The sequence below is a fragment of the Jaculus jaculus genome, chromosome 3 (assembly GCF_020740685.1).
Source record: "Jaculus jaculus isolate mJacJac1 chromosome 3, mJacJac1.mat.Y.cur, whole genome shotgun sequence".
NCBI lineage: Eukaryota > Metazoa > Chordata > Mammalia > Rodentia > Dipodidae > Jaculus > Jaculus jaculus.
Genome location: NC_059104.1, coordinates 834414 through 849169, shown reverse-complemented (window position 1 = coordinate 849169; position 14756 = coordinate 834414). Strand labels below are relative to the sequence as shown.

General features: G+C 43.1%; 2 protein-coding genes across 6 annotated transcripts in view; one reads left to right on the top strand and one right to left on the bottom strand.

Moving 5' to 3' along the window:
* The window catches only part of Tmco3 (transmembrane and coiled-coil domains 3), a 59112-nt gene that overhangs the window by 505 nt on the left and 43851 nt on the right, over window positions 1-14756 (top strand). For all 5 annotated transcript variants that reach the window (XM_045145268.1, XM_004663422.2, XM_045145269.1 and 2 more), the window contains exons 2-4: window positions 8704-9225; window positions 11457-11636; window positions 13133-13324. In XM_045145268.1, the coding sequence (XP_045001203.1) occupies window positions 8782-9225; window positions 11457-11636; window positions 13133-13324 (816 nt within the window). In that variant the 5' untranslated portion in view covers window positions 8704-8781. The remainder of the gene's footprint in view (window positions 1-8703; window positions 9226-11456; window positions 11637-13132; window positions 13325-14756) is intronic.
* On the bottom strand, window positions 6622-7836 carry LOC101593350 (histone RNA hairpin-binding protein-like). Its single transcript, XM_004649434.2, has one exon. It carries the CDS (start codon window positions 7834-7836, stop codon window positions 7009-7011), a length of 828 nt encoding a protein of 275 aa, XP_004649491.2. The 3' UTR covers window positions 6622-7008.

Below are 14756 nucleotides of genomic sequence, written 5' to 3'. Positions count from 1 at the left end.
GGGTCTTGCGGAGTTCGATTTCTTCTGGGTACCCTGCTCTTTCCTGGAGGTCTTGCTGGGAGGCTCCCCCTTTCCCAGGACTTTAGGGAGACTTGCCTGTTCAGTTCCCCGAGTCCCCCGTTTCAGCCCCTCTGTAGTTTTATGTGGTCTCCGTGTGAGATAAGCTGTTGAGGCTGTTTTAGCAACCCTCAGTCTCCCCTTCATCCCGCTTTTTTTTTTTCCTTTTCCGAGGTAGGGTCTCACTCTAGTCCAGGCTGACCTGGAATTCACTATGTATTTTCAAGGTGGCCTCGAACTCAGGCAGTCCTGCTTCTGCCTCCTGAGGGCTGGGATTAAAGGTATGTGTCACCATGCGTGGCTTCTAACACTAGCGCCACCTTGTGCACCTGGCTTTACGTGAGTACAAGGAAATAGAACTTGGGTCCTTAGGCTTTGCAGGCAACTTCCTTAAGCACTGGGCCATCTCTCCAGCCTTAGTGTGTCATTTTTTGTTTGTTTTTATTTTTTTATTGACAACTTCCATAATTGTAAACAATATCCCATGGTAATTCTCAACCTCCCTCCAGTTTCCCCTTTGAAACACCATTTTCCATCATATCACCCCCACCCCCAATCAGTCATGGTGTCATGATCTTTTCCTCTATCTTGATTTTCCTCTATTATGATGATCTTGAGTAGGTAGTATCAGGCACTGTGAGGTCATGGATATCAAGGCCATTTTGTGTCTGGAGGAGCACGTTGTAAGAAGTCCTACCCTTCCTTTATCTCTTAGTCTTTCCTCCATCTCTTCTGCAAAGGCCTTGGAAAGTGATAGAGATATTTCAGTGCCGAGCACTCTTCTGTCAGTTCTTCTCAGCACCATGGTGCCTTCTGAGTCATCCCAAGGTTACTGCCATCTGAAAAAAACAAGGTTCTCTAACCAGAAGTGAGAGTAGCATTAGTATATGGGCATGAACATTAAAAGAAGTGCTTACTGGGCAGTTTGATGAGCATAGTATATACATTTAGCCAGCCAGCAGCAGACGTTACACCCCTAGGCTCATGACTACCCCTGTTTTAGGTTTTCAGTATCAGGGATGTGTTCCCTCCCATGGAGTGGGCCTCCAGTCAAATTAGAGAGCAGTTATGGGTGTACCCCAAAACAGATGTGCCACTATTGCACCAGTTGGCTCATTTGGCCAGGGTGGCCAAATATAAGGCTTGCAGCGTCCACTGTCGAGTATCTTCCCTGATGATTTTTCTCTCTCCCATTGAACTGCATGCAGCATGGCTTTTTCCAGCTTTCTGTCAGCTGGTCTACATGGAGGAGGTTTTCAGCTCAGCCCCAGCAGGATTTCTTAGTGACCTTGCAGCCCAAGTAAGTGGAGTCTTCAGCAATAGGGTCTTACCATCTCTTCCTGATGGGAAACCAAGGGCCTCGGCAATGGCCTGTAATGTTTTGGGGGCATCAGGGACCTCCCTGGCCAACAACTCACTGGAAGGTATCCCATCCCTGGCACTGAAAATTTTCTGGTAATAATTTATGGCTCCCAAGTGTTCTGTTGTACAAAAAAGTAGGTTTCCATATGACTTATTTATATCCTCTTAGATTTTATTAGTCCTCTCTCTACCTTTCCTTTACTCAGTCTCTTCCCTTGACCTCACTTAGGCCTTTTCACCCCCATTAATCTGTTATACTTACCTATATACAATACCATTCTATTAACCCCCCCCCCTTCTGTTCTCTTTATATCTCCTTTTTAGCTTATTGGCCTTTGCTACTGAGTTTTCTTCCTACTCACTCAGAAGTTCAATCATTTGTAGCTAGGATCCACCTATGAGAGAGAACATGCGACATTTGGCTTTCTAGGTCTGGGTTACCTCACTTAGTATAGTCCTTTCTAGATCCATCCATTTTCCTGCAAAATTTCATAACTTCATTTTTATTTACCTCTGAGTAGAACTCCATTGTGTAAATGTGCCACATCTTCATTATCACTCATCAGTTGAGGGACATCTAGGCTGATTCCATTTCCTACCTGTTGTGAATAGAGCAGCAGTAAACATGGTTGAGCAAGTATCTCTAAGCTAATGAAACTAGTCCTTAGGATATATGCCTAGGAGTGCTATAGCTGGGTGTAGTGTGTCATTCTTATACTCTCTTGAAGCATGAGACCCGTAAAAGAATCACCTTTGGGTGTCTTTTGGGGGAAATGGGCAGCATAAGTAAAGCATATCCAATTTATGTTGTGGTTCTTGAGAAACTTCTGTTTCCTTCAGAAGTGGGAAGTTGGCCTTCTTGGGAACAGGACAGGCTTAGCCACTGGAGGATGCCTGAAATAATTTGATCAGCTTGTGACTCTGTTGAAGAAACAGTCAGTTTGTTTTTGGGGTGGTAGCCTCTGTGGGTGAAGTATTGACACTGGCATAACCAAGGCCACTGCTGCACGTTCTCCTTCCTCTCCCTTCCAGGAAGTGAGCCACACACAGTCCCAGTTAACCTTAGCAGCCAGACCTCTAGTGCCTGCTGAAATTCAGTACTGTTTTTGTTGTTGTTTTTGAGGTAGGGTCTCTTTCTAGCCCAGGCTGGCATGGAATTCACTGTGTAATCTCAGGCTGGCCTCAAACTCACAGAGATCCTCCTACCTCTGCTTCTGCAGTACTGTGATTAAATGCTTGTGTCACCACACTTTGCAGAGAGAGAGGATGGGCACACCAGGACCTCCAGCAGCTGCAGATTAACTTCAGATACATGTGCTATCTTGTGCATCTGGCTTTATGTAGGTACTGGGGAATCAAACTCGGATTGTTAGGCTTTGCAGGCAAGTACCTTAATCACTGAGCCATCTCAACACTTTGTTTTTTTTTTTTAATTTTTATTTATTTATTTGAGAGTGACAGACACAGAGAGAAAGACAGATAGAGGGAGAGAGAGAATGGGCACGCCAGGGCTTCCAGCCTCTGCAAACGAACTCCAGACGCGTGCGCCCCCTTGTGCATCTGGCTAACGTGGGACCTGGGGAACCGAGCCTCGAACCGGGGTCCTTAGGCTTCACAGGCAAGCGCTTAACCGCTAAGCCATCTCTCCAGCCCTCAACACTTTGTTGTTTTTTTTTTTTTTTTTTTGGTTTTGTGAGGTAGGGTCTCACTCTGGTCCAGGCTGACCTGGAATTAACTCTGTAGTCTCAGGGTGGCCTTGAACTCACGGTGATCCTCCTACCTCTGCCTCCCGAGTGCTGGGATTAAAGGCGTGCGCCACCACGCCCGGCAACACTTTGTTTTTAACCAGCTGTTTTTTCTTGGTGTCTTGAGGTTGTCAGTCTGACCACAGGGACTATCTGGGGTATCAGTATTGTTTACAGGATCTTTTGTGGTGTCACATCTCATTAAATGACCTGGCCTGCAGGCTTTTGGAGTTCTCATGCTTGCTTTTGTTAGGTGTTTATCTCTCTGTTGGTTGTATTTCTGGTTTGGTCAGAGTACAGTCTCTAGAAATGCCATCTCTTATTTTTGTTTCATCTTTGCTTTGCTTCTGCTTTGCTTGGAAAACCAGGTGAAATGTATTAGGATCAGGGTTAGCAGTGGAGTCAAAGTACTAATATATACACTTCAGGAGGCAGAGTCCCAGGGAGAGACAATTCTGGTGTGTTTGCACAGTTGGAGCCTTTGGAGAGTAGGTAGTGTACATGTGTATTCTTTTCTTTAAACTGCAATCCTACTCAGAAGGCACATTTCATTTTCTTTCTTTTTTTTTAAAATTAATTAATTATTTATTTATTTGAGAGCGACAGACACAGAGAGAAAGACAGATAGAGGGAGAGAGAGAGAATGGGCGCGCCAGGGTTTCCAGCCTCTGCAAACGAACTCCAGACGCGTGCGCCCCCCTGTGCATCTGGCTAACGTGGGACCTGGGGAACCGAGCCTCGAACCGGGGTCCTTAGGCTTCACAGGCAAGCGCTTAACCGCTAAGCCATCTCTCCAGCCCTCTTTCCTTTTCTTTTCTTTTTTTGTTTTTTTTTTTTTTTGTTTTTTTGAGGTAGGGTCTCATTGTGGTCCAGGCTGACCTGGAATTAACTCTGTAGGGTGGCCTTGAACTCAGGCGATCCTCCTACCTCTGCCTCCCGAGTGCTGGGATTAAAGGCGTGCACCACCACGCCTGACTACATTTCATTTTCTTTTAAGACATAGCTGTGTAGCTAGCAGTTCCTGGGTGACAGATTTCATGGATAATTCTTAGAGTTTTCTTACTTAACCACTCTTATCTTTGTTCCTTCTTCAGTCTCTGTTTTTGAACTTCTAAGGTCACTCTTCCTTAGTGACTTTTTCTGACCACTCTCGCTAACTGCTTCTCAAACAGTGCTCTTGCCTGTCCTGGGCTGCATCTTGTAGATATTTCAGATGCAGCTGCCACCCTGTGAACACCAAGACCTTCCTCATTTCCTAAACTGAGATTCCAGAAAGCAAGTTGCCTTTGCTATCCTTGCCTTGTGAGTGAGTGAGTGGTATGTGTTTTAGGTCTTGTAGAGGAAAAGAAAATGAACCTGAATTTCAGTGATAGGAAAGGCTTGTACATTTGATAAAATCCTAGAATTTAGGTATGGTTATATAGTTAGTTATATTTTTGTGGTTTTTTTAAAAAGTTTCTGGTTTTTGGTTTTTTGATTTTTCGAGGTAGGGTCTCACTCTAACCCAGGCTGACCTAGAATTCACTATGGAGTCTCAGGCTGGCTTCGAACTCATGGTGGTCCTCCTACCTGTGCCTCCCAGGTGCTGGGATTAAAGACATGCACCACCACACCTGGCTATGATTTTAATCCTGATGTTTTACTTAACTGTGATTGACTTTTGAAATTTGGCAATACTCCACATTTTTTGGAAGGCAATAGAGTGGCTGAGTAGGCTACTCAGCATCTTAGAAGAATTCGTTTTCTGAATGCTCCTGAGTATGGTCATCCAGTGGTTGCTCTTCATGTATGGGGAAATTGATGTTTTCTTTTGACCTTTAAGTGTGTGTGTGAGAGAGAAAAGAATGTATGCATGTGAGAAAGAGAATGTGTGTGTGGGGGGGGTGGATGTGTGTATATGGAGGTAAGAGGATGTTTAGATTATAGTTTTCATTTTCTACCCAATCTGAAGCAGGATCTTGTCATTGTTCACACTCCTTTCATGAGCTTCTAAGAAATTCTTTTCTCTGCCTTTTTTTTCTCACTGTAGATGCACTGGGGTTCCAGAAGCCCACCATAGCTTCTGGCTTTTTTTTTTATTAAAGGTGTTTTTTTTTTTTAATTTATTTATGAGAGCAACAGACAGAGAAAGAGGCAGAGAGAGAGAGAGAATGGGCACTCCAGAGTCTCCAGCCACTGCAAACAAACTCCAGACACATGCGCCCCCTTGTGCATCTGGCTAATGTGGGTCCTGGGGAATCGAGCCTTGAACCGGGGTCCTTAGGCTTCATAGGCAAGCGCTTAACCACTAAGCCATCTCTCCAGCCCCCCCCCCCCTTTTTAGAGGTAGGGTCATACTCTGGCCCAGGCTGACCTGGAATTCACTGTGTAGTCTCAGGCTGGCCTTGAACTCACAGCTGTTCACCTGCCTCAGCCTCCCAAGTGCTAGGATTAGAGGTGTGTGCCACCATGCCTGGAAACATGGCTTTTAATAGGGGCTTGGGGATCCAGGTACTCAGAGTCATGTGGTAGGTGCTTTAATCCACTGAGCCATCTCAGCCTAACATTTGGCACTTCTTTTTTTTTTTTTTTTTTGGTTTTTCTAGTTAGGGTCTCACTCTAGCCCAGGCTGACCTGGAATTCACTATGTAGTCTCAGGGTGGCCTCGAACTCACGGCAATCCTCCTACCTATGCCTCCCGAGTGCTGGGATTAAAGGCGTGCGCCACCATGCCCGCCACATTTGGCACCACTTAAGCAGAACTGTTTTTTTTTTGTCTTTTGCACATGGTAGAGTCATGAAGACATGTTGGTTGGTTGGTGAGAGAGGGAGGAAGGGAGTTTATTTTTTAATTGTTTTATAAACCCTTCTTGGGAAGGCTATAGTGTTTATATTGCTACTGTATTAATTAGACTTAAAGTATTGTAGGGAAAAATCCTCAAGTACAAAACTACTGTGCTGCTGAATTTTGCTCAGCCTTGTTACAAAATATTTTTGTGCAGTGGAGGTAGAGTGGATAGAGCAATTAATTTAAACCTCACAGGTCTTTTTTTTTTTTTTCAGATAAAAGTTCTTTTTTTTTATTTTGCATTATTAATCCATACAGAAGCAATAGAAATGTAAATCTTGACAAGCTTACAACTGAACACCTGAGAATCTGTACACATTACCATTTAAGCAGTATTACAGGGGAAATTAACTGGTCACTTAAAATGAAGGTTTGCTAAACCCCATGTTGCCTCAACTCTCAAAATTATAGATTAAGATTCTACCTTGCACTATTTACAAGTACCAAATTAAGACTATATAACTTACATAAAATCCATTAATATAACAATTCAATTTAACACCTTTGTTCAGAGTTCTAAGGGAGGGGAAATAACTATTTGAACATATTGATAAAAGGCCAGAAAACAGGTTTCCATGAAGTAACTGGAGCTGCCTGAGTCTGAGAATATATTATCCGTTACCTGAAAAGACAGTTGACTTTGAATCAGTCACAATGAGCACATGGTTAAATATATAGCTAACCCACCTGACAAAAGTAGCAACTGAAAGTCTCAGATGCTTGTGGAAAACTAGTTGTGTACTGGTCTTTTGACTTGGAGATGGTTGGCATTAAGCAATGAAGTGTTAAAAGATTATGGGGATTCAATCTCCCCTCAAATTAACTCCATTTACAACTTAAAACATGCAAAACACACACTATACATACAAATAAGGCAAGAATAACAATTCATCATCAAATAATAAACTCATAACAGAGAAACCATCCAAGTACAAGTGCACAACAGCACATGATTGGCCAGACTTCCCCCAGGCCAAGAAGAGGCAAGTATTACTCTGGGTGGCCGCCAGGTGGCAGTTAGCTCATGGCAGAGAAGTCTTTCAAGGGTTCAGTTAAACAAGTTTCCAAATCAAATTCATCCTCCACTTGACAGTCCACGTGTCTGACTTTGGTGGGTGTGCCAGCATATACATCAAAGTTATCTTGTGAGCTGGTCTGAGACTCAGAACTGCTCTCTGTGAATTCTGTCTCCATTTCTCCAAGGTCTACAGGTTGTATTTCTTGCAAATCATGTCCTCCTTCAGGTGGAGGATCCCAAAAATGCAGAGCAACCTTCCAGAGTTTTATCTGCTGGTCCCATGACCGCCGGCTATATTTCTTAAATTTGTTGGGGGTCTTGGGATGGATTCCAGGTTGTCGAAGGTGTCTGGAAACCTCTTTAATATAGCGATCATAGGCAATAGTGTTCTTTCCATAGTTGATCTGCTTTTGCCTTCTCATCAAGACACTTTCATCAGTCTCCACATCAGCCGGAACTGCAGACACAGACTCCTTTGAATCAGAACTTCCTGATGATGATTTTCTCTCTCTTCCAAAGTCATGTATGAGAAGTTTTCTTTTATATCTTGCAATTTCTTTGTTAACTTTGGTCCTCATCTCATCTTCTTCAACTGCACTTGCCCAGTCTGAACATCTAGAACGAGGTTTAGGGCCTTCAGGAGTGGTAAAGCTCTCAGGTTGGCGGTTAGCCGCCTGGCGCTTGCCTTCCTCGGTGTCCTCGGGCTTCCTGTGTCTCCCGTTGGCTCTGCGCTTCCATCCGAGACTCCATCTCGCAGGGGACGGCGGGCTGGAGACGTTGTCGCGGCGGCTCCCATACTGGGATGGGCTTCGCGGCCGATAGGCCATGGTAGTGTTGGGGACCCAGGTGATGCGAAGGCAGCCACAATCACACTCGGAGAGCGCTGACAAGATCTGCCACAGGTCTTAATATTAAGACATCTTTCTGTTTTTTTTCATTCAGGTTCTAATGACTAGAAATAAACTACACATAGTATTACTAGGCTCAGAGATGGCACAGAACATTTAAAAAATTTTGTTTCTGTTTTCTCCCTTTGCCCCTTACAAATGTAAAAGGTGTACCTGCTCTCTTTTCCTTCAAATGTGCATGTTCTAAAATACTTACTCCAGGAGTAAAAAGGTTATCATCAGAAGATAGAGAGATTTGTCTTCATATATGCTTGTTGGTTTGTTTGTTTATTTTAGTTTTTGAGGTAGGATTTCACTTTGGTCCAGAGTGACCTAGAATTCTCTATGTAGTCTCAGGGTGGCCTCGAACTCACAGTGATCCTCCTACTCCTGCCTCCCAGGTGCTGGGATTAAAGGCATGCATCACTGTGCCTAGCCACTTATTTATTTTTTAGACAGGATCTCATGAATCCCAGACTGGCCTTGAACTCCTGATCTTCCTGTCTCTACCTACTGAATTCTGGGATCACAGTTATGTGCCACAAACCTAGCAAGGCCATATATGTTTCAAATTTCTTAAATTGTATTTAAAATCAAATGAAACTCCTTTAGCCTCCACTTAAGGTACTTGAACATTTAGGATTTGACTGTAATATTGAACACAATAAGTAGTTCAGATGTTGCTGTTAATCTAGGAAAAAGAACATTTTATTCCAAGTAATGTTTCCTGGATGTAATTGATATTTTACCTTTTACCTCAGTACTAGTAGTCCTTAGCTATATGTAACGGCATTATCTGTCTTTCAGTCGAAAATGGGCATCTAAAATGCAAACTGTTGATAGCAGGAGTCTCTGGACTATCTTGCCAGCCTGTGTCCTTGGACCATGAAGGTGCTGGACGAAGGTTTCTTTTGGATGCTGCCCCCACTTCTTCACTTAATAGTGAGCGCTGCAGAGCATGAGGAGGTGGCAAAGCACGCCATCAAACTGCACCGTGGGAAGGGCGCTGCAGCCACGCACAGGAAGCAGTGGGTTCTGGATAGCTGCAGGAGGCTCACTGGTCTCCTTCGGCAGAAGAATGTGGTTCTGAACAAACTGAAAAATGCCATCCGAGCAGCAGAGAAGGATGCTGGGCTGTCGGATGAGGAGAAGTTGTTCCAAGTGCACACATTTGAAATATTTCAGAAGGAGTTGAATGAAAGTGAAAACTCAGTCTTTCAGGCCATCTATGGACTGCAGAGAGCCCTGCAGGGGGATTACAGAGATGTGGTCAACATGAAGGAGAGCAGCAAGCAGCGGCTGGAGGCCCTACGGGAGGCCGCCATTAAGGTCAGCCACTAAATGGAAGGAAGGTGCCTGTCCTGTCTGATAAGGTGTGATCAGGGAATGGCAGGAGGAGGGATGTGGGCATAGGACTAGAAAGGCTTTGGTAGGAGTGAGAACCTTTCCTGTGTCTGGTAGTGTAGTCATGCCTTCTAAGAGCAACCTGCCTGTGGTCCTTTTTTTGTTGTGGAAATCCTGTGCTGGCCTCACACACAGAGACAGATGTGGAATAAACCTACAGCCATGAAAGAAGGGGGTGAGATCAATCTACAGCTCTGTGCTAACATAGTGACTGATGATTCAGGCAGTGCCAGGCTGTACACACAAATGGAGCCCAGAAGGTTGTGTTGCCCTGTGGTTTCCCAGCCATCTTAGTCTTTGTAGGAATACCGAGTTTCACTCAGCATTATCCCATAACCATGCATCTTAGAACATAGTGCTGCCAGTGCTTAAATGACATCGACTACATTTGCATTTTCAGCCAGCATTTTGTTGAGTTCTGTCAGAGATTCCTTTGGGTGTGAAATCTTTCTTCTGTCCCTACTGTCTGTATTCAGTGTACATGTCCATTGAAAGCAAAAATACTAACATTGGTTTAAAACGTGTACATCTAAAGTCAGGACTTTGCCCAAGTTACTTCTTTTTATTTTGAGGTAGGTCTCAGTCTAGCCCAGGCTGACCTGGAACTCACTCTGTAGTTCCAGGCTGGCCTCGAACTCACAGCAGTCCTCCTACCTCTGCCTCCCGAGTACTGGGATTAAAGGTGTGTGCTGCCACGCCTGGCCCAAATATAATTTTTAAATGATGAGAAGAAACCACTAATGTGTCAGATGTATATGCTTTTTAAAAAAAATGGATATACGCATTTTTCTATGTAAGGTATTAAGCCAAGCCCTTAATATAGAAAAACATTACAGTGCTCCTTACTACACAGCTTAAAAAGTAGAGAATATAAAAAACTGAGCAGGTTTCCTGGGCTAGAGTAAGACTCTACATTTGAAAAACCAAACTGAGCATGGTGGTACATATATTCCCAGCACTCAAGAAGCAGAGGCAAGAGGATCAGAAGTTCAAGGTCACCTTCAGCTACATAAGGTTTGATGCCTTTTTGGACTATATAAGACCTTGGTTCTAAAAAAAATTGTAATTACCTAGTTTTTAACTTAAAAAAAAAAAGAATTAAAAAAGACAAAAAATACTAATAACTTTACATAAACAGAAGAGAATATAGATATCTTAAACTTTTTTTTCCTCTTAGGGTAGTCTCGAACTCATGGTGATCCTCTGCCTCCCAAATGCTGGGATAAAAGGCATGCACCATCGCACCTGGCCCATCTTAAACTTTCTTTACCAAAATATATTATTTTTTTGGTAGGAAAATGATAACCAGACAAGTGTTTAAATCAAGGCCTTTGATAACTCATGATTCTGCCATTCTGCCTATGTTACCTGTGTGAGTTCCTGGAACTGCCTTTGGGCATTAGAAACAGATTGTGCTTTGTCTTGAACAGGCTCACGGTGTTATAGGGTCCTTTGGCTGATCCTATAACATTGAGAATGATTTCAAATAGGCATCTATAGTGAGGTTGAGACTTGTGGTTGCTTTGCTATAAGAGAGGACAGACATGAGTTTCAGTGGTATCAGTCCAAACATGCAGACCATAACACTGAAGCATTCCAGCTGGTACAATTCCCACCTCAGAAGTGCTGGGTGTCACTGGGACTAGCCTGCATGCTGGATGCCACTGTTCTGCACTAGACAAGAAGTAATATTTAAAAAGTAAGGTTGTTGGCCAAAAATAATATTATAAAATGCATTTATTAAATTCTGTTGTCACCATCAGTTTTCAAAGTAATCAATAGTGATACTACATTTTTTTTTCCTGGAATACTTTTCTTTCTATAATTGGTCCTGGACTGTATCCTATTTAGAAATTCAGTAAGTAGCTAAATACTTAGGTATGGCTTCATGCCTGGTAGCACTGTGCCTAAAGCATTGCTGTGCTCATGTGAGCAGATGGCCTTAAGGGGTGGTAGACCCAGTTGCATCCTACCTTCCTTGTTGTATTTGTGCGGGTGATTTGTCCCATACCATTTGCTAAGTTTGGCACGTTTGACTAGGACACTTGGCTCCTCCTGCTGGATAGAGGGAGAGTTGTACAAAGGGCCCATTGAGTGGGCATGAGGAAGTCATACCCTAGTTTATTCCTTAATAAATTTTCATTTCTTACAAATAGGAAGAGACAGAGTATGTGGAACTTCTTGCTGCAGAAAAACATCAAGTGGAAGCCCTTAAAAATATGCAACATCAAAACAAGAGTTTGTCCATTCTTGATGAGATTCTTGAAGATGTAAAGAAGGCTGCAGATCGCTTGGAGGAGGAGATAGAGGAGCACGCTTTTGATGACAATAAATCAGTAAGCAGAGCAACTCCCTGAACTGTTCTGATGAGGCTGGGCTCTGAAAGATGTTCACATATGTCGTGGTGAGGTTGAGAATGAGGATAAGCCAAAATATTTCTGTGTTGCATGGAAAAGACTTTGACTTAGTCTTCAGAAGTAAGTTGATTTTTTTTGTAACAACTATAGATACTAGCATGTCATGGCTTGTCTCACTCTCAGCTTTGTCACTCATATGGATTGGGACTCTGGTTGTAATGAGTTTGTATGGTTGAGTTTCAGTACTCAGCTACTGGGGATTCTGTTAAATTCTGCAAAGCATTGTCATATTTCAGGAGCATTTCGGGCTATTCACTTTTCTTATGTTGAGAACCTACGTGATGCCAAGGACTATAGATCTTGTATGGACTCCCAAAAGATCAAAGAACAAGTTATAGGGTTGGGGAGATGGCTTAGTAAAGTGCTTGCTGCACAAGTACAAGGACCTGCATTAGGACCCCCAGTGTCCATATAAATTCTGAGCAGACGTGGTATTCCACCTGTAATCCCAGCACTTGGGAGGCGCTACACCCCAGGGTTTCAAATCCTCCCCCATCATAGGCTTTTGACTAGCTTTTCAGTACCAGGCATGTATTCTCTCCCATGGCGTGGGCTTCCAGTCTAATTAGTGAGCAGTTGGTTTCCCCCATAAATGACATGCCACTATTATACCTGTTGGCTCATTTAGCTTGGTTGGCCAAACTTAAGGTTTACAGTGTCCACTGTTGTTTATTTCCACTGATGACTTTTCTCTTCCATAGGGCTGCATGCAATGTAGCTTTTTCTGGCTTTCTGTCAGTTGGTCTACAGGGAGGAGGTTTTTAGTTCAGCTCTAGCCCGATTTCTCAGTGATCTTGCAGCCCAAGCATGTGGAGTCTTCAGCAATATACTTTACTTTAGAATTTTTTAAGTATTTTATTTATCTATTTATTTATTTATTTGAGAGAAAGAGAGATAGGCAGAATATGGGCATACCAGGGCTTCCTGCCACTACAAATGAACTCGATACATGCTTCACTTTGTGGTTCTACTTTTATGTGGGTACTGGGGAATCAAATCTGGGCCATCAAGCTTTGTAAGTGCCTTTAACTGCTGAGCCATCTTTCCAACCTCTGCTATTGGACACTTTAAAATAACTATTTCTGCCAGGTGTGGTGGTGCATGCCTTTAATTCCTCCCTCTTTCTCTGTCAAATAAATAAGTAAAAATAAAATATTTTTTTAAAATTTATTTGAAGGAGAGAGAAAGAATGGGCACTCCCAAACCTCCAGCAACTGCAAATGAACTCCAGATGATGTGCATGCCCCTTGTGCATCTGGCTAACGTGGGTTCTGGGGGATTGAACCTGGGTCCTTTGGCTTTGCAGGCAAATGCCTTAACCACTAAGCCATCCCTCCAGCCCTTGGTCTTTACTCTTAAAATTGAATGTGCAAGCATTTAATTGACTAATTTTATAACATTGGTTATTCTTACAGGTGAAAGGAGTCAACTTTGAGGCGGTTTTGAGGGTGGAGGAAGAGGAGGCCAGTTCCAAGCAAAATATCACAAAGCGGGAAGTGGAGGATGGTCTGGGTCTCAGCATGCTGATCGATTCCCAGAACAACCAGTACATTCTAACCAAGCCCAGAGACTCAACCATCCCACGCGCAGACCACCATTTCATAAAGGTAAGCTGTGGCTGTGAGTCTGCCCTTCATGGAAGTGGTAAGGCTGAACTGTGCCTCTGGGCCTTAGATTAGTTGTCTGTCTGCCTGCCTGATGTTAGAGGCCTTTCTGCAATGTTCCATGGTGGAACTCAAGGCGATCCTCCTGTCTCAGCCTCCTGAATGCCAACATTATAGATGGCCTGTCTTTGAAATAGCCTGTTAAAAAAAAAAAAAGAAACAACATTTTATTTTTATTTATTTATTTGAGAGAGAGAGAATGAATGGGTGCACCAGGGCTTCTAGCCACTGCAAATGAGCTACAGACACATACACCCCTTGTGCATCTGGTTAATGTGGGTCCTGGGGAATTGAACCTGGGTCCTTTGATTTTGCAGGCAAACACCTTAACTGCTAAGCCATCCTTCCAACCCTAATTTTTTTTTTTTTTTTTTTTTTTTTTTGAGGTAAGGTCTTGCTGCAGCCCAGGCTGACCTGAAATTCACTATGTATTCTCAGGGTGGCCTCAAACTCACAGCAATCCTCGTACCTCTGCCTCTCGAGAGCTGGGATTAAAGGCATGCGCCACCACACCTGGCCCTAAACATTTTTTTATTCATTAATTAGTTATTTTATTAAAGAGAGAGATGGAAAGAGAGAATGGGTGCATAAAGACCTCTAGCTACTGCAGATGAATTCCAGATGAATATGTTACCTTGTGCATCTGGCTTACATGGGTTCTGGGGTATCAAACCTGGGTCCTTACGCTTAGCAGGCAAGCACCTTAACCACTAAGTGATCTTTTCAGCCCCAAAAGCCCATTTTCATTCAACTTTAAAATGAATCTGAATTTGTTCTTTTGAGAATTTGGAAGATTTTTTGAAATTGAAAGTTACTGTTATGGGATTCAAGCTATCTAAAAGCTGTTTTTACCAGAAGCTGAGGCAGAAGGACTGCTTGAATCCAGAATTGCAGGACCAGCCTAGGCAACAGAATAAGATTTTTTTTTTAAATTTTTTATTTACTTATTTGAGAGTGACAGGCACAGAGAGAAAGACAGATAGAGGGAGAGAGAGAATGGGCGCACCAGGGCTTCCAGCCTCTGCAAACGAACTCCAGACACGTGCGCCCCCTTGTGCATCTGGCTAACGTGGGACCTGGGGAACTGAGCCTCGTACCAGGGTCCTTAAGCTTCACAGGCAAGCGCTTAACTGCTAAGCCATCTCTCCAGCCCAAGATTTTTTTTTTAAGATTTTATTTTATTTATTTATTTTTTTTTTTTTAATTTTTATTTTTTAATTTTTATTAACATATTCCATGATTATAAAATATATCCCATGGTAATTCCCTCCCTCCCCACCCCCATAAGATTTTATTTTTATTTTTATTTATTAGAAACAGGGAGATCAGAGACAGAGACAGAGGGAGAAAGAGTGAGAATGGGCATGCCAGGGCC